Source organism: Micrasema longulum, unplaced genomic scaffold (genome assembly GCF_059751315.1).
Source record: "Micrasema longulum isolate JH-2025_06_02 unplaced genomic scaffold, ASM5975131v1 h1tg002351l, whole genome shotgun sequence".
Lineage (NCBI taxonomy): Eukaryota > Metazoa > Arthropoda > Insecta > Trichoptera > Brachycentridae > Micrasema > Micrasema longulum.
In genome coordinates, this window is record NW_028279501.1 from 22,192 (window position 1) to 46,868 (window position 24,677).

Here is a 24,677-nt window from a genome sequence, read left to right on the forward strand (position 1 = left end):
ATAATGATAACAATATACAGTAGAACTCCAAATATCCAGATCGTTATCAAGAAATAAAAAATAAAGACGTTTTTAATTGAATTGAATTGTGGAATTAACTTTGCTGGCCATGCTTGAGTAAGTTTTTAATAAGTTTTCTAATTCGCTGTATTATTTCAAAAGCAATAAAATCTCATTCATTCATTAATCTGGATAGTTGGAGTCTTACTATGTATATATGTAAATGTATCTGGAAAAAAATGCTTGTTATTATATATTTCGGCAAGGGTTGTTTTATTATTTTTAACGAGTTTATAACCAATTACATGGGTCTTATATGATCTTATTTAATGAACCATCGTTACTGGAATAACTGGCATTCAGTGTTCTGATTCGTCGGTTGCGAAATAACAATGTGCTGTTTCTTGATCAGCACAGCACAAACTATGGCTTGCACGCACCAATGTCCCGATTGTGTCGCACTGTAAACTTGAGACAGGATCTAGATTTTTTGGTGTAAGTCTTTCTAGATTTAAACGATCATTAAAATGGACTAGGGCCGCAATTATGAACGCTATATTCATCGGTATATATAAACTAACATCGATATTTATGTACAAAAATGTGTATATTTGTATGAAAATTCAAAGTATCTTTGTCGGTAACCTGTAATTGAACATGTTTAGAAAAAAATAAATTGTAAACATATATTTTTGGTATAGAAAACTTAATTTTACTTTGTAGATAAAATTTAAGATAAATTTTAACTTCCCACTAGAACACGGACCCTGATCTCGTCTCGAGGTAGTTATTATTATTTTTTTTGTCCTAGCATTAATTTTCTTTAGTTGTATTTTATTTCAATTGTATTTGTATACACAGGATTACTGGCTAAGTTGACATAGATCCTTTAAGGTATTGTAGTTTCCATCATTTTTGACAGATTTGACTATTAAACACCATACCAACTTAACTGTTTTCAAGATATTGCATATTGAAGTTTTTTAAAAAAAAAAAACAGATTTTAGCTGTCAGTAAATTCCGTCAAAGACACTAACATTCGGTACTCGGCGGCCTGGATAACGTGATATATATTCATCAAGAACTCGTGCGGACACACAATTGCAGTACCCATAACAAATCAAAATATTAGCATATTCCTCGTTTGTAAAGGTCATCATATTTAACAGTTCCAAATCAGAAGTACAAATCAGAGTGCAATTTGAACGCACAGCCACGAATCGAAAGAAACAGTCCAGAAATCCAAGCCAAATCGAGTAAAAAAAAAACCAAGAGCACTGAGTATCGCATCTACTTCGGAAGAATTGCGTAAGCAGACTAACAAAACACAATAACAACAAAATGACCGGGTATTTTTTTCGCTCACTTGTTTGCATTGAATAATATCCCGCTCGCACGCACTACAATCTCTTGAAGAACAATAGGTGCAGCAAGTAAATCAACGAAATACTGTTATCTTTACTACTACCACCTGGGAGCCTTTCATCGAAGTTTTTTTCTAAGAATTCTGAACATACCCTAGCTTGTTATACCTTGTTGGATAGCTGATAAAACGTAGATATTTTTTTATTTATCTGCAGTATAACTGTCATAGACTTTTTTTTTTAATATTTCTAAAAGAAAAATATATTTTTTACGAATTTATTTCAATTTATAACTCTCAATCATCTACTACGACCCAGTCGGTTCAAGTAAACTGCAGTTTTAGGGTTAAGAGTAATAAAGCAACATATCTACTATACAAAAATCACCAACAGAAATAAATTAGAGGCAAAAAAGTCAAAAAAATTAGGCCAATAGACAAAAATCTGATTTTAAAAAAAAACTTCAATATGCAATATCTTGAAAACGGTTAAGTTTGGTGTATGGTGTTTCATAGTCAAATCTGTCAGGAACTATGAAAACTACAACACCTTAAAGGATCTAGGTCGACTTAACCAGTAAACCTGTATATAAAAAAATAATAAATGTATTTACTTTTGTTAAATGAACTGAATAAGTCCGTAAATAAATAAGCTCGGTGAATTCCTGGGCTTCCATATTCCCTTCTTCAAAAAGTTCTCCATCACTCTTGAAATACCTATCAATCAAAATATTGTGACTAGTTCAATAATTGAAAAGGTTATTGCTAAGCAAACAAGTCTTCATCTGTACTAGATTCACTTTCTATCAAAAAACAGGCTCTTCTTTTTTTCTTATTCATGGCAATTGGACTATCACCTGCCGGGTCATCCGTGTGTTTCTCTTCTGGAAAAGAGTAATTCATTTTATCTTTTCTTTTTCTACGTTTTCGTTTTTTAAGTATGGCTTCTGCGATTTCCAACTCTGATATTTCATGTTTTTGTGTCAGTAAATCGTTATCTCCATCAACGCAGAATGAATCCTAAAAAGAAACACTTATTTGGGTATTCTTATATGAAAGACTATATATAAATAAAAAATTATGTGTTCCTGTGTAGTGCACTATTGAGAATTAATAAATAAAAAAATGGCTTACCAAAACATAAGTAGTGTGTTCATCGGGATCAATTTGAGAGTAAACAGATATTGTGGATGCCCTACTTGGCAGAACCGGTATTTTAAATTGTCCATGTCTTTTTACCGGACTTCTACAAAAAAAGAGACGATGCATACATAGGTATAATTTTTTTATTTACATATATATTGATATTTTTTTTGGGGTAAGTATAATTGATAGTGTGGTTAGAAATTAAGATCACAAAATTCAGTAGATTTAACAAAGAAACAGTAGTCTAATAAAATCAACATACTCCTTTCGTTAGTATGCCGATCATGTTGTTCCCAGTGTTGAATCCAATATCCTCGCTTCAAAAATTTACCCAAATAATTTTATATTTAATGACTGGTGATATGTATTGCTATTTGTAGTCCTTTTCATACTGGGTAGGATGGTTTTCTTGGAATTAATTGGATTTGGATTCATGAGCGTAATGACAACTTTTAACCATACCTGACAGATTGTAAATATTTAGCTTCCATATCAACTCCAACATCATTATCAATATGGTCTTCATCACAGATAAACTTTATAATGCTGGAATCAAGTTCGTCACTGCTCCTAGTTACATTCTCATCACTGGAATTTTCGAAGGAATCATCGGATATTTCAGCCTCATAATGAATAAACTCTGACCTTGGTTTTCTTCTCTTTTTCTGTAATATTTTTTATTTATAAATTTCATAAAAGGTACATGTTTTTAAAAAATTCTATACATATCTACTTTTACACATCTAGTAAATGTTATCACTGCAACTCTCCAAAAAAAGAGACTTACTCTTGTGCTTGGAGAGTGACTTACACTGTTGTAGTTGTTTCGAAATATGTATTAACGAATTGAAACATATCAACAAAACAAAAAAATACAAAATTGTTTTCAGATGAATGGGACAAGCTGCATTGACTGGTGTATTTAAATTTCAAAATCAACCAATAGACTGCTTGCGTTCAATTAAATCCAATACCGCAAATGAAATCCCCACCAAAGAAGCAAGCAATACTGCGTACATCCCTAAATCCAATACAGTGAATACTTGATTTGCGTAAAGGTAATATAGCAAATACTGTCAAATTAACTTCGTATTGACATATACCATAGTAAAAATAGATTTTTTAAATATAAATCAACAGCACAAAATAAACTGCATTAAATTTTATTTTTTTAAGAAATTAAAAAAATTTTAAGGGAGAAAGAAATCACAAGGTTGTTTATCCTTCCTGAACATTTTGACAAATGGTTCTTTCGCAGTAAGTATTGAATTCACATGGACAATATGCACTATTAAATGTGGGCACAAATAACAATCACATTATTGAGAAATACCTACTTTTCTAATACAAGCTCTTTCCTTTTTTCTTGAATCTCTTTCGAAAGCTTTCTTTGGCGAGGGTTTTTCCACAAAATCATCATCTTCTGAATCATCAGATTGTTTTCCACATTTGATAGAAATCATTTTCGATTTGCTTTTCTGCGTACTTGTTTTTTTACTAAGCCACTGGGGTTGAGATGGTTTAGCGAATTGTTCTAACTGACTGATGTTGTTTATTTTTATTGATTGATCTATTTTTCCATTTAATATTTTAGCTCCATCGTTATAATTTTGTTCTTTTTTTGAGCAAGTTTCAACATCAGTTATAGAATCTGAGACAAAATTATTATTAGTAGACGCATTTAATTTTTCTTTTAGTGAAAGTTTTGAAGATTGATTTTGGGTAAGTTTGTTATTAGGAGTGCTATTTAAGAAGGCTGTTCTTTTGAAAAATGGAGAAAATTCATTAAATTCATCCGATGAATTCAATTTTCTCTTAATAGTAGTTTCTCTTTCTCTCGATACAGAATTTAATAATTCTATGGGTACATTTGCATTTTTTACAGTGTCTCTTCTTTTTTCACTATCAGTAATTATAACACTGTCATCAGAGGAACTTTCAGAAGTTTCTACAATTGTAAGGTGAGGTTTATGAGGTGAATTAAGTTTTCTTTTAATAGTGGTTTTCTTTCGAATTTGCGAACAAAGAATTAAAGAACTATCACTTTCATCGCTACATTCTTTATCTTTTGTTTCTATTTTTTCTGGTTCATTGATAATATCAATCATTTGAGTGATAGTAAAGAGAGTAGTATTGTCACCTTTGGTAGTGCTTTTTTTGTTATGAGGAGATATTTTACAACTCATTTTACTTACACTATTTTCAAAATATGAATAATTGTGGGTTTGTTTATTTTCAAGAGTATCGCATCCAATGTTTTTTGATTGCCATGTTGAATTATCGTATCCAATATTTTTTGATTCGCATGTTGAATTTGAGTTACTCACTTTTTCTTTTAAAAATGAAATGCTGGACACATTGTCATTAAATGTAAGATGATTAAAATTTGACTGAATTCTTTGAGAATGAAGAATAGGAGAAAGTGATTTATTAACATCAGAAGGAGGCGTATTCACTTTGAGAATTTTATTACTCAACACTACATTGTTGTATGATTCTTCACAATCATCCGCAAATATATCTTCTACATCCTCGAGGCCAAAGAAATCTAACGGATTTTTATTTGTACAAAATTGATCATTCACTTCACTCGCTAATTCGGTTTGCTCTTTATCTACAGATGGTATATTTTCTTTTGGACTCGGCGTGTTTCCAAAAATATCATCAATATCTCCAATATCAAAATTGACATCTAATTGATTATTTATCTTACATAAAGGATTTGGCAAGGTATTCTCATCTTTGAAAGACAAATAGGAAATATCACCGAGAGATTTATCGAGATGCTCCCAAGATTTGGATTGATCTTTAACTGGAGATTCTTCACATGTCATGTTCATATAATTATGCTCTTTAGGGACTAACGCTTGAATGTCAATATATTTAACATGTTTAAGCTCATTGACTGATGGTACAGGAGGAACGGACCAAGATGGTGATAAACCTGACGGAGTTGCTTTCATTAAATTTTTTGACGTAACCAAATGTGCATTGAATTTGGAATACTTTTTTGTAGCATATTGTTTTGATTTTTCTATATTCAGTTCTACCATTAGGTCAACTAATATGGATGGAACATTTTCTTTTTCAAGTAATAAATCTTTACTGAGTTTATCATCAGAAGTAACTCCGCAGTCTTCCAGGGTTTCCTTGAGTTTTGCATCAAATATAATTTGTTCTTCATTGTTGTTTTTATTTAGTTTATTAAATAGATCCCTAATATCAACATTTTTTTTTTTTTGGGTTTGGTTAGAATTTTTTACTACTTTTTTTGTTGGTAATTGTTTTGGTTTTGTATTCGTAGATTCTAAAAGTTGTGTGGCAAAACCTAAAATCAGAAAGCACTATTTGTATTTACAGAAACATAAATAAAGAGTCATATATTATACATATTTAATTTATTGTTAACTTACTAGGATTCTGGGTGCTAAGTGGAGAGTTAAACCGCTTGGCATCTGCGTATTGAAGTAACTCTGCTAACATCTGACTATCTGAAGAATGATGGACTGTGACGGAGTATTGTAAACTCCTTTGCCACTCCATCCATTCAGAAATATCCACCTTCGGTTTGTTGTACAAAGTGTTACTTTGATCAGAGTTCAAGAGGGCACCTTGAATTCAAATGAGACAAAAATCAATTTCAAAATTCATCGATATAAAATAGGTGGGTAGCTATCGTAAATTATAATCACGTTAATATTTTTCTTTTACTATATTTTTAAGGAATCGGTTGCTTGGAAGAAACAGCCAATGCACAATGAAATAAATATAAATTCTTACTTTTCGACATGTTCCAACATTCCTCAGTTTCAGGAAAGTAACTAAATGTTGGGAATCCATTAGGGTACATAGAAAGATATTCTTCATTTGTCAAATTGGTTGCCTGGTTACTATCTGCACCTCGTTTCAGAAACATATCCTTGATACTCTGAACCAACCGAAAAATAAATACATTCATAAATAAAATAATTTAAAATACATAACTAAATATATTATAATTGTATATAATTCACAGATTTTTTTGAAGCACTGACTTTGTGATATTTGTATAGATAGTAAAAAAAAAAAACATGAAAATTACCTTTTTTGAAGAATTTTTAAATACTTCATTTTTTTTGGCAACGGTGATAAACATTTTTTGACATTCAGGTTTCAGATTATTAGGAATCATGGTTGGACTGGATTTATACAGATTCTTCAATAGCTCCTTACTTTGTAAAACTCTTTTATTTAATGAATCTCTCTGTGAAATACATTCCCGCAAAGTCTGGAAGAATTCAAATGCATTTTTGTGTATGTTATATAAAGAGATGCTTTATTTTCATATTTTTCTAATGTGTTCATATTTACTTGATGTTCTCTGCCTTCTGTGACAAGTATTACTACGCGACCACCTCTTTCTCTGCCGGTCCTTCCGCACCTAATAAAGTTTAAAAAAATAATGATGAAAATCTTTTTTTTAAATGACAACAATAGTTCAGAAAAATGTTTCCATATACGTAGGTAAAATAAATATAAACAATGATAAACCATGATGGTTTATACTTTTTGGTAAAAAAAAATATTACGTGATATATAATCCAGCACTACCGTCCATAGATTTAAATGAATTTACGAATCGAGTTTATGACATAACTAGTACTCTTCCCCTTATTAGATAATTATACAAAACAGCCCAAATTAAGAAAAACAAATTAATGAAAGTTTCAACAATGTTTTGAGTATGTCCAAATGTTTGCAGACTGGCTGGATTTCTTCCCTAGGGAGTTATTCAGATCTAAATTTGTTGCTACAGAGAGAAAACATTTTTTTCCTCTTTTGCAACAAATTTAGATTTAATGAAAGTTTTATTATTTAACATTATTAAATATTGGAGATTTAGTTATCAAATTATTTATCGACAATAAAAACTAAAATTACTCTTTTACTGTGGAACACAAATATAGATGAAATGTGACAGACAAGAGATTAATTACATATTCAACGATGCAATGCTGTACAGCCAGGGTCAATGAGGAACTTCAGCCCTACGGGAAATTGGAAACTAAAAATGTTTTCTTGCACGCGGTAAAAATTAGAGCATTAAATTGTGCTACAAAATTTTTTGAAAATGTAGGAAAAAAATATTCAATAAAAAATTAACTCCTTTGAACGATGTTGCTAGTTCATATGAATCAACCAATGATAAGAGAGCTGTGAAAGATATCCGGTTTATTTACTATCAATGGATCAATCGGTAGAACTGACCGGAAATAAGCGGAAGAGAGTCTCTGACATCACATGCGGAGTAATTTCAGAAATACAAAACTTAAAAAATCATAGCGCTGTTAATACGACAAATAATTTTTTTTTGGCTTAGTTTAATAGTCAATTAACAAACAATTATTTTTTTAAAACCACTGAACTTCCCCGTTCTTTAAATTAATTTGTAGCGGATTCTTTAAATTATGTGATTCGTAGCTTAAACAATGTCTCTTAGTTTGGTAACAATTAATTTTATAAATATGTTACATGTATTTATGGGCAATTTCTTTCTACCAACCCAAACTGTTCAGTTTGAGAAAATAATACAGATTTTCGGCCTCGTTGTGTAGTGGTCAGCGCGTTTTCCTACCGTGCGAGGTCTCGGGTTCGATTCCCAACATGGTTGAATTTAAAAAGGCAGCCTCCGTGGTCAAGACGCTTGATTCACAAACGGAAGGTTTGGGTTTGATTCCCGGTGAGAAGAACAAAATTCAATTGATTTTTTTCAGCCTGAGTGTTCTGTGCTGTAATCACTGTAATTGAGCCCCCTGGCCTGTTGTGGAGCACAAAAAATAATACAAAAGGTGTTTTTACACTAAAAATAATTCATAGTCCCTGGACTGGTACCTGAAGCGTAAGACTGCTCATCTTACCTTCATGTAACAAAAATGATCAAGATACACCGCGATTGGTGTATCAATGCAGTGCCCTATGCACCATTAGGTGTGGAAAGGGAATGACGATGATGATTAATACAGAATCTTATAATTTTTTTATGAAACAGATCACATATTATATATATACACATACATATTTCTTTATAGAAACAAAAATTAACTAAAAATCAACACAACAATCACATGCTGTATGTATATTGTTTACCTTTGTACTAATCGAACGGGAGATTTATTGGAAATGTCAAAACATACAATAAGGTCAACATTTCCAACATCCAGTCCTTCTTCACCGACACTAGTAGAAACCAAAACATTACATGTTCCTTCTCTAAACATTTTCATCACACGGAGTTGTTGCTTTTGTGAAAACGGTTTCATATTCTGGTCTTTCGTAGCACCTGAAAAAAGACAATAAATGTCAACATCATAATGTTTTGAATATCTCAATAAGTAACTTAAGTTACCACAACCGGGTTGTGGTACCGTAGTAGTATTGTGGACTCACGGGTGTAATTATTTACGAAAAAAAATTTTGTTCAACCAGCTAATAGCAGGAAAGCTAACGTTCGGGCAGGACAACATCTGTCTGGTCCGCTTGTATTTAATAATATATATTTTTAAATACTTAAATAAAAAAATAAAAACTCCTTTGAACAGAAAAAAACTAGTTTAATCCAGCAATAGTCGCATTATTGACTGTGCATGTTTAACTAGTTTGATTCATGCGCGAGTTATGGGGTGGTTTGCAAAGGGGTAGGGGAGGGGAGTAGGACCTCGGTTTAAGATACTTGATGCATTGTACGACCTCGAATTAAGTCCAAATTAGGCATTTAAGCGTAATGCGTACATTAATGTTGCAGGTATTACAAAAAACGAAAATTGCATTGTTTGTTTAAATCATAGGTCTTCAACCCACAGCTCGCAGGCCGCCTGCGGCCCGCGGTGGCTTCCTTGGCGGCCCGGCAATAACCTGGCAAAATTAAATTTATTGATCTATATATAATTTACATATTATGTATCTTAAGAAATTAAAACAAAAAGTAAAGTACTTCCACTAATGCGCGCAATTCGTTTTAATGTTGCTATAAAACAATTTTGTTTGATACCTACATTACATAGGCACACTTTACCATCAAGTTAGCTACATTATTTTTAAGAAAATAGGACGTAAGTCAAAACAATTTACTGAAGGGGAATTCATAAAATAATGTATGGAGGCTGCGGCAGTACTATTATGCCTATCGCAAATGCAACTTTTTTCAAAGTATGTCTGGCGTTACAGTTGCAACGAGGGTAGAATAACTGGCAGGTGATATTGAAAGAACATTAAAGGTGTCGCATATCGCAATGTGTTGGCAGGTTTGCTCGAGTTTTATTCAAAATACATCTCCATTTCAAATTTTCCTAAAATCAGAGATCATGCACTAAAAATGACGTCACTTTTCTGAGCTACATATCTATGCGAGCAATTGTTTTCTCGAATGAAAAACGTCAAGTCCAAGACAAGGACAAGAATCACCGATGATCACCTGGAGAACGGTTTGAGAATTGCGACGACCACTATTGGGGCAGATATTGACAAATTAGTTAAAAGTAAACAATGTAAAACATCTTATTGATTGAATTTAATTAATATCCTTTCCTATTTCTAGCCTAGTAAAATTTTATAATAACCGAGCTTGCCTAAATCTGGCATTGCCCAGGGACAATTTTTTTTTTCCTCCTTAGTTTTGTATCACCTCTCTTGTATGTCTCAGCGGGGTAGGGTGGTATAATAACTCACAAGTTTATAATGAAATATTAATAGGTGTATTAAAATTCATAATCTTATTCTAAAAGTGATTGATTATTCCCCAGTACTGCAGCCCGCTGAACAAAAACCAAAGTTTTTCAGCCCTTGACTTCAAAAAGGGTGAAGACCCCTGGTTTAAATGATAGAAGGAAATGGCGGGGTGAAGTGGCTATTTTTCAAAAGCCAAAAAATAAGAAGCACCCTGAAGTACTTCTTAAATAGAAAATAAATACCTGAAGATCCAAGACCCTGCCCGAGGAACACATGCGGCCTTATGGTGGGTCTACATTGTAACAGCAAGCAGTGAACTAAATGCACACTCTCTCGGTATTCACAAAATACTAAAAACAAAAGACATAAATATCATCGACGACCTCAAAATGTAAAAACCTGAATTAAACTTCATAACAGCTTTGTGCATGCACATAGACTAAACATAACCGTACTATATTAATTTTAATTTACATATCTCTCTCAAGGGTCACAATCCTAGGGATTGGTCTGCAACATGCCTCACTTGTTCACTCCACTCATTCCTGTCCTCAGTCAGTCTTTACATATCCGTGTAGCTACTACAGCACACATCCCTGATCACTTTATAATATTATAATTTTTGTAATTTAAAAACCCATTATGGTTATATAAACATATTATAAGCTATGTTATGTCTCATCTGGTTAGTGTAGTCATCGTGTGCTTCTTAATCCATATAGGCGTCTCTTGGGTGACCTCTGTAGTTTCTTCCCTTAGCTAATCCCTATCCGATGGTAATAAGCAGGCCCGGGTTCCTGATGTTATGGCCTATCGAGTTGGCTCTTTGTTGGGCAATCATGTTAAGGATTCGCCTCAAACACATAGAACTACATAAAAAAAAGTAGATGAAGACATGAAATCCAATGATATTTATCAAGTTACAGAATAGGTACTTTGAAGCTTTCAGATTAACGGTGAAAAAATTAGTAAGTTTATTGAATTGAAAAAACTTACTAATGGCTTTAGTCTCTTGTCCTTTACTCTTTGCGGAGTTGAAATGATCAATCATTATTTCTTTTAAGTTATCAAATTTAGGATGTCCGAATTTGAGTTCCTCGGTGATCTTTAAATAAAAAATAATAAATGTAATAATTAATAACATGTTTAAGAATAAAACGGAGACTACCGGTTTAAAAAATGAACAATCTAATAAATCAATTTTAAATAAATAAAATAGTCATATACCTCAGGCACAGTTCCATCAGGTAATGTTTCTCGGTTTATGGAGAATGGATTTGTTCCGAGATCATCTCTTAACCTTTCCAAAAAGCATGTCAAAGTGTCATCTCTACCGACCCAACCCTTGTCAGTATGATCATCAAAGAAGTTGAGAAATACCCTGGCGCCGTGCTTAGTCAATAGTTCCAATGCATGGAACAAAGTTATTACCATAGTGAAGTCATGCATTATTGTTTGATGCTGCGGATGTCTGTAAGTAAACAGAAAATAGCAATTTTTATTATTTATCTTTTTTTGATTTCCATAGTCTATACCCAAAGGTGTATAGAGCTTTGTATATTAATACACAAATTGCAGTGTTTAACTGACAGCTTTATTTTTTATTATAGAAATAAAAGAGGAGTGATACTCGAATCCACAAATTTAGAATAACCAGTGACCGGTTTCATCAATTTTGCGACATCTTCGAGACTGATATCTTTATTACAAAAACAGTAAGGAAATAGAATTCATATTAGGAATTGAATTTAATTGAATTATTTTTGTCTGAAGGACCTTTAAACAAATGTTGCGGAGTAAATACAAGAGTTGTTATAATGTTATTTTATTGAGTACATAAATATACTGTTGCGGCTCAGGTTCTTGATTGTCCCAGCCCGGTGGGGCTTACAAATGTCAATTATAAGTCTGAAATGTGTCACAAAAGCGATGAAACCGGTCAACGGTTATTTCAAATTTGTGGATTGAGTATTACTCATCTTTTATTTCTATAATAAATTCTAATGAACTTCCACCAAGAATTTTCACTAACAAAATTGAATGTTTTTGAAAGTTTTATGTTACACAATGGCGTATAATCGAGTGTAGCAAATTAAATGTATACAGAGAATTCCCACAAAAGCAGTGTACATGTAGCTTATCTGGAGTGGATTTTCTGGATAATCAAACAAATTGTTTTTATGTGTGAAAACAAAATTTTGATAAAAGTAAAAAACATTAACAAAATTGTACATTTTAGATAATATTCACTCATAACAACTCCGGAATTTGACATTGATATTATGTATTTTTTACCTCATAGATTTTTCCTTGTTTTGGTATTCTTTGTACAGCATTATTATCCTTCCTTTGGATAAATTTCCAATGTTTCCTGTTAATATTTTGTACTGTACTAGACGCCGAGTATAAATATCCAATATCTAGAATCAGGCTATATATTCAAATTTAACTGTTTATTGTAAATATAAATTGTCTATAATTCTCGTTTTGTGTTGCCAGTGCTAAAAAAGTTGAATATCTCACAACTCACAACTAGAAAAATGTTTGTTACACATAATTATATAATGTTATACATAATAATATTGTCGGGTTTCTGTCACAAGTTGGTAACAAACATTTCACTAGTTGTGAGATATTAAACTTTTAACTCTCTCTTCGTGGTAATATGTAGCTAGTACACATTGCATTTAATAACTTTAATATCTCCATAAATATAATAAATTGTGGGCTGAGATTTTCGGTATTCCTTCGTTATATATTTACGTATCAGTAAAAATAATTTTTAAATTAAATATATAATGCTAACTGGGAACAGAAAATGCATTTTATCAAAAATCCTAGATAAATCACCAATACAATAGAAAGTTTACCAATGTGTCGCATGTTGTGTACAAGTAAAAGAGTAATCCTAATATATATAATTGTCTCACACACTCTTTATGTCTCACTCTCGATAATACAGGTATATTCGGAAGTGAGAGTCAATTTCACATGTCACACGCGCAAACGCGTTCTGTCCCACACACAGAGATCATGAGCTAATGATTTATTCAAGTTTTTAGCAATTAGATTAAAAGTATTATCACTTTTGACTTTAACTATTAATAATTTAAGGAATTGCCTATAAATATTACGTTTTTCCGAATTAAAATCTCTCATTTTTTGCATGTGTAATACATACATACATTTACATTTTTTTTTGCACCACAACAGGCCAGGAGGCCTAATTACAGTGGTGAATTACATCACAGAACACCCAGGCTTGAGAAAAATCACATTTTTTAATTTTTGTGCTCTCACCGGGAATCGAACCCGGAACCTTCCGTGCGTGAGTCAAGCGTCTTGACCACTACACCACGGAGGCCGCAGCACCGTATAATGCCAATGTTTTTTGGAAAGTAAAGGAAAGGTTAAAGTTAAAAACTCGTCCCAAGTCAACAATTCAAATAAAACCACAAGTAGAATATTATAAAACATTATTTTTTGTAATTATTATTTTTTAATACAAGTGGTTAAAAACAAAGTTGTTTAATGCGAATTTTATTTTATTATTTTTTGTATTCATAAAATACGAAATATTTCTATTTACTTTTTAAATAAGGATTATTTGTTGCCAGTTACGAAGGGATCTCACTTTTTGAAAATTTATATTATTATTATTATTATGGATAACTTATATAGCGCCATTTTCGTAATAAAATACCTCAAGGTCGCTTTACATAGTGATTCTATTGTTAAATTAATTTAATTAAAGCTTTTAAATTTGTAATTTAATTAAAACAATTTATTTTGTTGTCACATGCTACGGATTTATTCAAATGATTTAGAGAACAAGTGGGTTTTAAGTTTTTTCCGAAACATCACTTCACTTTCACAGCATCGCACCTCTGCTGGGAGAGCATTCCATGCCATAGGGCCTGTGACCGTAAATGCGCGTTTACTAAATTTAGTGCGCTGTTTGCGTAGAGGTATAATAACTTTTTCTCTCGCCGTAGACGTAGCTGATCTAAGCGTGAGACGCCTGTCAGCTAGTTCATCTGTGTCATAGTTATAGTTACCAACTTGTGCCAGAAACCGAATTGAAGTACTCTCTTATGCTGGAGATGGTTCAGAAGAAATTTCTGAGGTATCTTTACTTGAGGGAGTGCGGATATTATCCGTGGTTGTACCCGTCTGACTTCATACTGGGAATTCTTGGCTACAATAGTTTGGAGAAAAGAAGAAATGCATATTTGCTTATGTATTTTTTCCGATTGATCCGTGGTATTACGATCAACATAGGTGTAATGGAGAGTATTTTTCTTTACGCTCTTAATGACTACCTTAGACATAGACAGCTTAAGCTGTTTTATCTTCCTGCTTGCAGAACCAAGCTGCCGATGGTAATGCCAGTAGGAAGAGCAATGTCTTTACTCAACCATATCTCTTCGGATATTGACATCTTTCATATTAGTGAAAAAAAGTTCAGAGAGGATAGCATTCTTTCTCCATAACTGCTGGGTACTTTTATTTTACCATTTTTGTATATTTAAATTTAAGTATTAATTTTTTCGTTTTATGTATGCATTGAACTTTTTTGTAATGTACATAAACGTTTATAAAATAAATAAATTGAAATTTAAATTAAATATACATCCTTTAAATTAATAAAGTTCATTTTTAACCGCTAATTTTTTATTATTATTTTTCTTGACGAAGAAGCTTGTTTGCTTTGAAACCGGTCGGTGGAGTTGTTTTACTTATTTTATTATAATTAATAACCACAAAGTTAGTCCTTCAAATATAAACTTTATAATAAAGTTCAGTTCATGATCAAACTAATAATGCAATTTTCTACTATTTCAAAACTTATTATTTGAAAATAGTGAATAGTTTTATAATTTTTTCAATTAATAATATTAAATTTATCACCTGAATATATCTCTGTCTAATATTACTAATATCCTCTCCTAAGGGTACAACGACAGTTTGTATTTTTCTTGAATGACTATACATGGCAACATCCAAACAGTTTTCAGATCTCAATTCTAAATGAGAAATTTGTAAATTTTTTACAACCTGGAAGCAAAATAAAAACACACTAAACAAGGCAGAACCGGAACTCGTAAATGAACCAAAAAGTCACATTTATTGATTTTCAATACAATAACATAAATATAAATCACAATTGTTTAAAATTAATCCATCTTTCAACGTTAAAGGAAGATCACTAATTCTGACTGGCTTGTTTGGATTGTAAAGTTAAAGAATAAAAGTATAAAATAAGCAAAATATAAACAAATTATTAAAAAAATTTAAATAAGAATGCTAATATATCATAAAGATTAAAATGTTTAATAGTGTGTAGCAGTCATAAAAAGGACCGCTGTTTGTTAATTGTATTTGATGTGTTGTGTGTCCCACGGTTACAGGCATAATGGCCCGTCCAGGCACTGCGGGCCGGTATTTACAGTCTCTGCAGCCCATGCAGAACCGAGAGTGGTAGGAGTAGTATGAGCCCCTTTCTTCCACACGGAGTTACGGCATGTTTCGTACAAGCAAATACAAATATATGTATTTTTTGATTTAATTAGTTAAACTCTGGTTTCAGACAGGCAAACATCATGTTTTATTTCCGTCTTCGTTTTGGGTGTTCTCCGCTCCCGTTCTTCGTCTCTGCTCTGCCTGCCAACTGGATTCGTCTCTCTACACCACTTGGACTGAGTAAAAAGGCTTTTCCAAGGGTATTGAGGTTGATTTGTAGTCGGTGCAGTTGTGCTCCTACTTTCCGGCTTTGCCTTTTGGCACTGTCTGGGAGGGTGACCCCCGTTTACGCTAGAAAACCTGACTACGGTAGACTGCCGGTTTCCGGTTTCCAAGGTAGCCATGTTTTTTGAGGTTTAGCGGGTACAAATTATAATTCTTTTTTAAAGTTTTTTTGGCTCGGTTTGATAGCCTTTTAACAAATAACGATTAAAACCACTGAACTTCCTAATTGGGCCTCTATGGGCCAATTATATCCGTTTTGTCCATTTCGACAAAAACATAACAATTATTTAACTGTAACTTTCTGATGCAAACGATCCTAAACCTGCTGTGGTGCGAAAAATATAAAAACATACAGTGGTCTGAAATTCAAAAGCCTTACATTGATGACGTCTTCAACTTTACTGCCCGGAGTAGCGGAAAGCGCCAGCACTCTGAACAGCGTGTATTTCCTTAACGCAAGCGCCTCCACCAGCTGGCAATAGGAGTGGCGACCGCGAGCGCGGTGGGCTTCATCTATTACGAGACACCGGACCAAGGCGCCGGGACAAGCCCCGGACTCCAGATCGTTGTGCACCACTTGTGGAGTGGCGAAGAACACCCGTTTCTGTTGCCACGCTATCTTGCGGGCTGATATTTGCATACTACCTATAATTAATAAAATACCATAGATACATAGATCTCAACAATAACAGAGGAAAATCTTTTGAGAAGAGAATATGTCTGAGGTCAAAACCTCGCTTGTTTCAAACCCGGATATTAACAACTAACAGGAAATGCCCCCAAAATTTAAGCACATTAAAAGATGACAAATATATATTATAATAATAAAAATACATATATAGTTTTATTCCACTTTTATTTATAAATTTTTACCAGTGACCGGGTTTCGTCGTGACCGACATCGTCAGACTGGTGGGAGACTAAACAAATTTCTATGTTATATACAAGTGCATATACAAGTGTTATACAAGTATACAAGTGTTATATATATACAATATATATATTAATTAAACACCATATTTATGAATTTTTTTATGAAATATCATTCAGACTTCTTGGGTTAGTTTTACTATTTATTGAAAAGTTTCAGGAGATAAGAACATCAGGCAAGTATTATTAATTTAGACTAAATTAATTACATGTCTGTCCCTATTTATTGCATATATGTCTCTATTCATTACATGTATGTCTCTATTTATTACATGTCTGCCCATATTTACTAAATGTCTGTCCCTATTTATTATTTATCTGTCCCTATTTATTGCATGTGTGTCCTTATTTATTACATATTTGTTCTAATTTATTAAATGTCTGTCCCTATTTATTACGTAACATGTGTCCTTATTTATTACATGTTTGTCCCTAAATTAACAATACTTACCAGATGTCTCCTTAAACTTCTAAAACATTAAAAAAGTTGTATTTAAGTTGAAAATGTTAAAGGTGCCTACTTAGGAAAAAGCGCTCGTTGGTCAATAAATAAAATAGCAAAACTTAACCAAGAAGTTTGATTGATATTGTATACAGAAATTATTAAGTCTTCTGCTGTTTTTTTGGGAAATAAAGGAACTGAAACCGATATTTATGTAAATGAGATTTTTATAAATATTTTACCCACCAAAAATATCTGAAAATGCTTTTTATTTAAATTTCAACTTAGTGGTTTTATTAATTATATAATTATAATTGAAAAAAAAAACACTTTTATAACTACATATTATTTATTTTATTACCAGCCGGTTTCTGAGCTACTATGCGGTCCTTTACCAAGGTATAATTTTAAAATTAAAACAATCCTTTTTTGGGTCAATCTAAGAAATTTTTTAAAATTAAAAATGAACTACTTGATACTACAATCAATGATAGTGTTGTAATTAAAAAGTTTTAAAGAATCGTAGCGATGACAACACTACTACTGAACTTCATTGAATAATTTACAAATTTATTTCCATTACTCACCTGTCATCTCGATGGTATCTTCCGGTGGAATAGCAGTAATATTATAACAGGCATCAATTTGCTGAGCAACTAAGGGTCGTGTAGGAGCGGTGAATATAATTTTACCAAGAGGATACCAACGGTAATAATTATACATTACTACAGCAGCAATAAATGTTTTACCAAGACCTGTTGGTAAACTTACCTGCAATTATACATTACACCCGATTAAAATGTAGACAAATAACGCAAAAGTAAAGGTTAACTGTTTTGTTAAATATCAGTTTACATACCAAAGTATTTTTGAATAGAGCAGCTTTGACAATATTGTATTGATAATCTCTAACTGAATAATTTGTAGGATAAATCCATGTGGGACCAGAATTTTTATCGAATCCATTGAGTTCCTCATCGCAACACAGGGCACTATAAACATTACAGGTTAATATATCGTATGGAGAAAATTAAGAGACACAAATCTAATCGGAGAAAGTTTACCTGATATCTAAATTATTACTGGTATCTTGATTCGTCGAAGAATTAAAATGGGAAACATTAATATAAGATTTATTACTATTATTGCCACCATCCTCTAATTCATCCCAATCATCAAAAATTAGAGATCCCAAGTCTTCTTGACATATGTTTTCGTTCATTTTTAATGTACATCATTCACATATCTACACTATAATGTCCAACATATAAACAAAACATTTTTGACAAAAGAATTTCAAAACTTTTGATAGCTGACAGAACATGACAAATAAAAGTAGGTATAATACCACACGTACCCACCATTTTGTAAAAAGAATGTTACTTTTGCCAAGTACTTTAACAAATAATTTTTGTCGGGGTTAGTTGTTCAAGAAACAGAGAACCATTTTCAATGACATATAATTTACATTTGAAGGGTATAGGATATAAATATAAAGAATGGGTGTCAATTTTTAAGTGTAATACTATTTGAAATTCTATTTTTTTATATTATCCAATGGCACTTCACATGATCTTTATTTCTGTTTAATGAAATTGGACATAAAGGCTCTACTTTCTGAAACGATTGCAGAAGAAAAAATATGAATACGGGAGATCATACAGCCTTTATTTTCATGTAATGCTGCATGCCACACACCTATGGCCTGCATATGTCGGGAATATAATAAAATTGTCATTTTTCATGATACTTTCCCAACTTTTGCGAATAAACTCTTAGGAATAAATTTTAGTCAATAAGTACACACGTACAACTTATTTTTCATCGTATTGTATGTTGATGGTATACTGTACAAGAAACAAAAGAATCAAATTTAACTCCCTTTTATTTTTTGTAATTCTATAATTGAAGATATATTATATGCATGTGAAATTGTATCGACAGATAACTTCAAATTGTATATTTTCTAGTATGTTTCTTTGTTGAATTACCTTATAATGTAATTAAAAAATAAAATAATGGGTTGATGTCAGTTAAATATTGAAAATAAAGCGATAGTTTAATATTAATGAAAAACATTTTAAATGCATGGTACAGGTTCCTTTATGTTTAAAAGTTTATTTTCATGTCTAAGAGGTTTGAAAGCTCAAAAACGTTATAACTGAAAACTTCATATTTTGACATTCTTCTTTTATATCACGTATCCTTCATTTATTAAAAATAATCCTTCCCCCAAACAAATCAAAATAGAAATTCAGAGATTTTCTAGTTCCCCCTTTCAGAAGTGATCTCATGATAATAGGATATTATTTTATTTATTTAATCAAATACTTCTCCTTTTTGACAGTTTTATTTTGTAATTATCTGCCTCACTAGATAAACTTGTATCGAGGTAGTAATTTGTTTATTTTTCATTATTTTTTTTAACCAGCATCAGCAGATAATAATAATATTGCCATACAAAATTCTCATTTCATTTAAATTTGTATGATTTATATAATATTATGTTATAATTATTTTTGATGAGGTCATAAATATTTTTGACAGAATAGCAGGCTTTACATGCGTATAATATGCTGTTCCTCCACAGCACAAACTATGGCTTTCATGCACCTATGTCCCGATTGTGTCGCATAGTAAAGTAGTAAACTTTAGACAAGATCTGGACTTTTTTGGGGTAAATCTTTCTAGATTTAAATTATCACTAAAATAGACCAGACCTTGTCTTTAGGTTGTAATTATTATTAAATTTTTTGTCCTAGCTTCAATTTTCTTTAGTTGTATTTTATTTCAATTGAACCTGTACATATTATAAAGAAATGTATTTGCCATTGTAAATCAATAAATAAACGCTTTTAAAAAAATAAAAATATAGACAGTTGTGAGACAGTAAGGTTGTGTTGCAGATTGTATTTTCTAGGTTCAATTCCTATTCCAAAAACTTGATTAGCGTCTGAAAACATCACAAAAATAAACATAATATCTGGGTACTTTTATGATAAGAATGCAATGAGTATATATTTTTTAAATACAATACAATAAAATATGATAGTAGATAGATACGAATCTTTAAAAATTCAGATTACAGTTAAGTATATGTAGTTTTAAGTAGTAAACTTATGTTTCATCATCTTTTTTTAACAAATCTTCAATCTCACTCAAATCCACACTGTCATCATTTAAAATTTCTTCAGTAGTTTGCTTAACTGTAGCACTCTTTTTCAAGAAAGGTTCATGTAAAACACTGAAAAGTTTTGAGGCTTTGCGAGTTCCGAAGCCAGGGCAGTTAGAAAGCTTAGTCTCAGAAGATTTTACTATGTTTTCTAACGTGCCAAAAGTAGAAATAAGCGTCATGGCGTCCGTTTTGTTGACAGGTTTTATGGATGAAAGGGCATTGATTATCTGGAAGAAATAGTTAAAATCATTTATTCTATTTTCATTTGTGGAAAATAGTAACTGTGAAGTTCCACGTTATTTAATTATAGATTAAAATTAAAAACTATAAATTATTCAAACGGATTTATTTCAATGTGCCTACATATTAAAGATATGAAACATCTATGATACTGATTATTTTTTCCATAACAAATTCAAGAATACATTGTATTGTTATTATTTAGTTGTAAAAAAAAACTTTTTTACTAACTAATGTGACACTTGTAGATTGGCAGTAGTCTAGAAGATTTATTATTTATTAAAGCAATATATTTGATTAAGGAATACTATTTCCTATAATGATTATTATTATATAATTTTGAGTTAACAAAAGACAACAGTATCACAAATGTGCGACATACTCTTATATCCGCTATAGTCACTAAGAAATGTAAGTAAATGAATAAACTATAAAAATAAAATGGGTAATATTTTAAATTTCAGCAATTGGACATTTGTCAGATTTTCCAAAGAATTAACCCCCTAAGCCACTGTTTTAGAGGCATGTCAGCAGGCCAGAAAGAGAGGATATGGAAGGAAGTTATGAAAAATAAACCACAACACCCGGATCAATTGACAAAAAACCTTTCTTGATTTTTTTTATAGCAACTGGCGGGAAAAGAACCCGCGATGCCAGTTACACAGTTGGCCGTTTAGCCAAATGCGTCATGGTGCAACATTTGCACTGAAATCCGCCAGTCCCTGGAGAGTGCTTTTCCTAATAAATTTTAGTTACGGACCCCTTGAACGGTTTGTTTTATTTAGTTCATTAATATTGACGGCTTTGGGTAAATACATTTTAATATTTTTAAAATTAGTATAACATGCATCAACTTAGGATAATATATTGACTTATTTTTATGGTTTATTCCTTTACAATAAAATTTAACAGCGCCTACATAATATTCTTGGCATTTTAAAACAGGCAACATGGAAGCACTGATAAATAATTCTGATTTGATAAAAGTAATTTAATAATACCTTTTCATGCGGCCCATTTTCAACTTTCTCCATAATTTTATCAGGCGGTTTGTTTTCATATATTTTATATGTCTCTATGATTTTCCCTGCTTCTTCTGCAGTCCAAGCTAACATTAGAGTTAAATCAGCTAGTAAACAAATCCGTGTTAGATTTTTAAGTGCTATATGAGGATCTGGAACGTCGACCTAAAAGATTAAAAAATATACACCGCAAGACAAAAAAAATTACGAGTTTACCTGCTACCGCGCCCCTTGACTTTACTGAACCCTTTTTCTAAGAAATCCTTTATCGATACCTCTTTCTTTTGTTTAATAAATTAAGGACACTATGTGTCACCTTTCTACAATATTTACATTTTAAAATGTCTCAACAGTCTTGTTTTACCCGCGTTTGAGTGAACATAACACAACAATCATGGAAAGTGCAAAGCAAATGTCGATTGCGATAAAATCCAAAATAATCACATTGTTGCAAGAAAACATATCTAATTGTGAAATATCTCGTCGAGTTGGGTATTCAGAAGGTGCAGTGAGGTTTTTATTAAAAAAAATCCAAGAAACTGGATCCATAGAACGGAAAAAAGGAAGCGGACGGGGGCGCGTGACATCTGCCCGAGATGATCGCTTAATAAAAAAAATTGTTATGCGCGATCGATTTTTAACGGCACCTGAAATACACGCAGAGGTGCAGTCTACCAGCACATCAACATTTTCAGTAAAAACAGTGTCCAGGCGGCTGTTGGAGCATGGTTTCCAAGCACGGAGTCCCGCAAAGAAACCATTACTCACGGACAAAATGAAGAAGGCTAGACTGGATTGGGCGAAAGAGCACCAGAATTGGACCTTGGAGGATTGGCAAAATGTTGTTTTCTCTGATGAATCAAAATTCAACCTTTTTGGTCCAGACGGCAGAAAGATAGTTCGACGAAAACGTGGGGAAAGATATCATCCGTCGTGCGTCACTCGAACCGTTAAACATTCACCCTACGTGATGATTTGGGGGTGCATGACAGCATACGGTTTAGGACCTCTAAATTTTGTACAGGGTACGATGAATGCCATTCAGTACAAAAAAGTGTTAAAAAAACATATTATTCCAACAATCGAGGACATTACGCAGTATACCGCGGACCCAATTTTTCAGGACGATTCTGCGCCGTGCCATAGAGCCCGCACTGTGAGTACAAATATATATATTTTTAAATGCATTTTGTGACCACATGATAAATAATTTATTGTTTTTTTATAGATCAATGAATTCAAGGAGAAAATTGGCTTAAAATCGTTGACGTGGCCCGGGAATAGCCCTGATTTGAACCCGATAGAAAATTTATGGGCGATTATGAAAAAAAAAGTCGGGAAAAAAAAATCAAAAAACATTGAGGAATTAAAAAAAAACTTAATTCAAGTTTGGGAAGAAGAAATAACATCAGAAATTTTAGATTCGCTTTACGCTTCTCTAAATAATAGAATTTTACATGTTATAAAAAATAAAGGTGAATTCACTAAGTACTAAATATTTTTAAATGTTATAAATATGTTTAAATGTAAAATACTTTAATTTAAAATAAAGCGATAAGAACCTACTTCTTAAATATGAATTAAAAAATAACATGTCTTTTATTATTCCATCACAAACACTCGACCATAAATGAACCGTTATGGGTCTCTAAGGTTCGGGTAATCTGATACCTGATATATAATGGCAATTTCTAAGTACAATTCATGAGTAAGATTTTTTATTTTAACCTTGAAATAACGAGTAGTCATCACATATGTCAAACAATATAAAAAAAACTAATTAAATATCAAGAATAATTCATTATATGTCAATTTTAGTTTTTTTTGAGAACTCGTAAATTTATTTGTCTTGCGGTGTATATATATATATTACAAAACCAAATAACCAAAACCCTGGATAGTAAATGAATTAAAGGGTTTTACCTGAACTAACAGTACTCTCAAATCGTACGATTTTCCAAGTAATTTTAACCGTTCATGAATGTAATCAGGATTCATGTTGTGGTATTTCAGAGAAATAAATAGAGCGCATGTAGTTGGTCCCATCACATAATCAGGAATGATCTCATCAAATTCCCACGGAACGCTGGTTATTCCTTTCAGAAGAGGATTTCCTTTCTATCGAGAGGAGTGAAAGATAAAATTCAAAAATAAATTTATAAACTTAAAAGAACCACCATGCTTATTTTACTTTCTTATGAATTACCTGTTTCGGATTTACGATAACACAATGTAATTTCGAAGTACCAGATTTATGCTTGGCAGGTTCTGAAAATTAAAATCGAATAAAGTATAACCAAAGGCAAATTACAGGTTAAAGGAAAATTTCAAATTGTTGGAGTAAGTCGTTACCAATCTCATCAGTTTTGTTACCCGAAGGGGCATCTTCACTTGTTTTAGGTTTTTTGGGGGAACTCGGTTCTTCGATATTCGCGAGAATATCGTCAAAATTATCGTCCATCTTATGAAAATATATTAAGCGCTACTAAAACGAGAAAAGTAGGTCAAACAAGGCGAATTCCCGCATAAACCTGTCGTCAGAAAAGTAATTGGTTTGACACTTCAATTCCAGAGTTACCATTATGTAATAATACTTCAATATAATATTGCCTTAGATTTTTTTGCTGGGGAGAGTTGTTAACTGAATATAAAAATTTAATATATTTATTTATTTGACGGACTTATGCAGTCCTTTCTAACGATAGTATATACAATTTTTTATAATAAATAAAGGCACTAATAAAATAAAATACAATTAAATAAAATTAAAGCTAGGACAAAAAAAAAAAAAATTACTACCTCAAGACACGATGCGGCCTAGATCAATATCTATTAGATATCCAGTCGCTATTATTAGTACCAACATCTAGTAGGTATTGATAGTATCCACGAAAAATAATGATATGA

At 31.9% G+C, this 24,677-nt stretch overlaps 2 protein-coding genes across 3 annotated transcripts; both read right to left on the bottom strand.

The window, feature by feature from the left end:
* Nucleotides 1–1,640: 1,640 nt before the first annotated feature.
* On the bottom strand, nt 1,641–18,702 carry Fancm (FA complementation group M). The gene is made up of 18 exons (XM_088240125.1): nt 18,398–18,702; nt 18,193–18,325; nt 17,921–18,104; nt 16,341–16,606; nt 15,125–15,271; nt 12,509–12,633; nt 11,441–11,684; nt 11,210–11,318; nt 10,456–10,563; nt 8,636–8,828; nt 6,860–6,929; nt 6,591–6,776; nt 6,290–6,437; nt 5,923–6,120; nt 3,847–5,837; nt 2,972–3,174; nt 2,498–2,609; nt 1,641–2,383 (listed from the first exon to the last, which is right to left on the bottom strand). The coding sequence occupies exons 1-18, from the start codon at nt 18,553–18,555 to the stop codon at nt 2,129–2,131; spliced, it is 4,830 nt and encodes a 1,609-aa protein (XP_088096251.1). The 5' UTR covers nt 18,556–18,702; the 3' UTR covers nt 1,641–2,128.
* A 1,622-nt stretch (nt 18,703–20,324) lies between these two features.
* On the bottom strand, nt 20,325–24,352 carry Ercc1 (DNA excision repair protein Ercc1). Of its 2 annotated transcripts, none has more exons than XR_015824860.1 (5): nt 24,123–24,332; nt 23,977–24,038; nt 23,694–23,888; nt 21,750–21,922; nt 20,325–20,735 (listed from the first exon to the last, which is right to left on the bottom strand). XR_015824860.1 is itself a non-coding variant. In XM_088240127.1 (5 exons), the coding sequence occupies exons 1-5, from the start codon at nt 24,229–24,231 to the stop codon at nt 20,451–20,453; spliced, it is 837 nt and encodes a 278-aa protein (XP_088096253.1). In that variant the 5' UTR covers nt 24,232–24,352; the 3' UTR covers nt 20,325–20,450. The 2 variants fall into 2 exon arrangements, 1 of the variants encoding a protein (XP_088096253.1); XM_088240127.1 differs by having other exon boundaries at nt 21,750–21,935; nt 24,123–24,352.
* Between the last annotated feature and the right edge of the window lie 325 nt (nt 24,353–24,677).

Coding starts and splice junctions, on each gene's coding strand:
- Ercc1 (XM_088240127.1), bottom strand. CDS start 24,231: ATGGACGATAATTTTGACGATATTCTCGCGAATATCGAAGAACCGAGT. Junction 23,889..23,976: donor TTATCGTAAATCCGAAACAG/GTAATTCATAAG, acceptor TCCTCTCGATAG/AAAGGAAATCCTCTTCTGAA. Junction 21,936..23,693: donor TGAGAGTACTGTTAGTTCAG/GTAAAACCCTTT, acceptor TTAATCTTTTAG/GTCGACGTTCCAGATCCTCA.
- Fancm (XM_088240125.1), bottom strand. CDS start 18,555: ATGAACGAAAACATATGTCAAGAAGACTTGGGATCTCTAATTTTTGAT. Junction 8,829..10,455: donor GCAGGGTCTTGGATCTTCAG/GTATTTATTTTC, acceptor GTCTTTTTTCAG/GTGCTACGAAAGACCAGAAT. Junction 6,777..6,859: donor CAGAAGGCAGAGAACATCAA/GTAAATATGAAC, acceptor GAATTCTTCCAG/ACTTTGCGGGAATGTATTTC.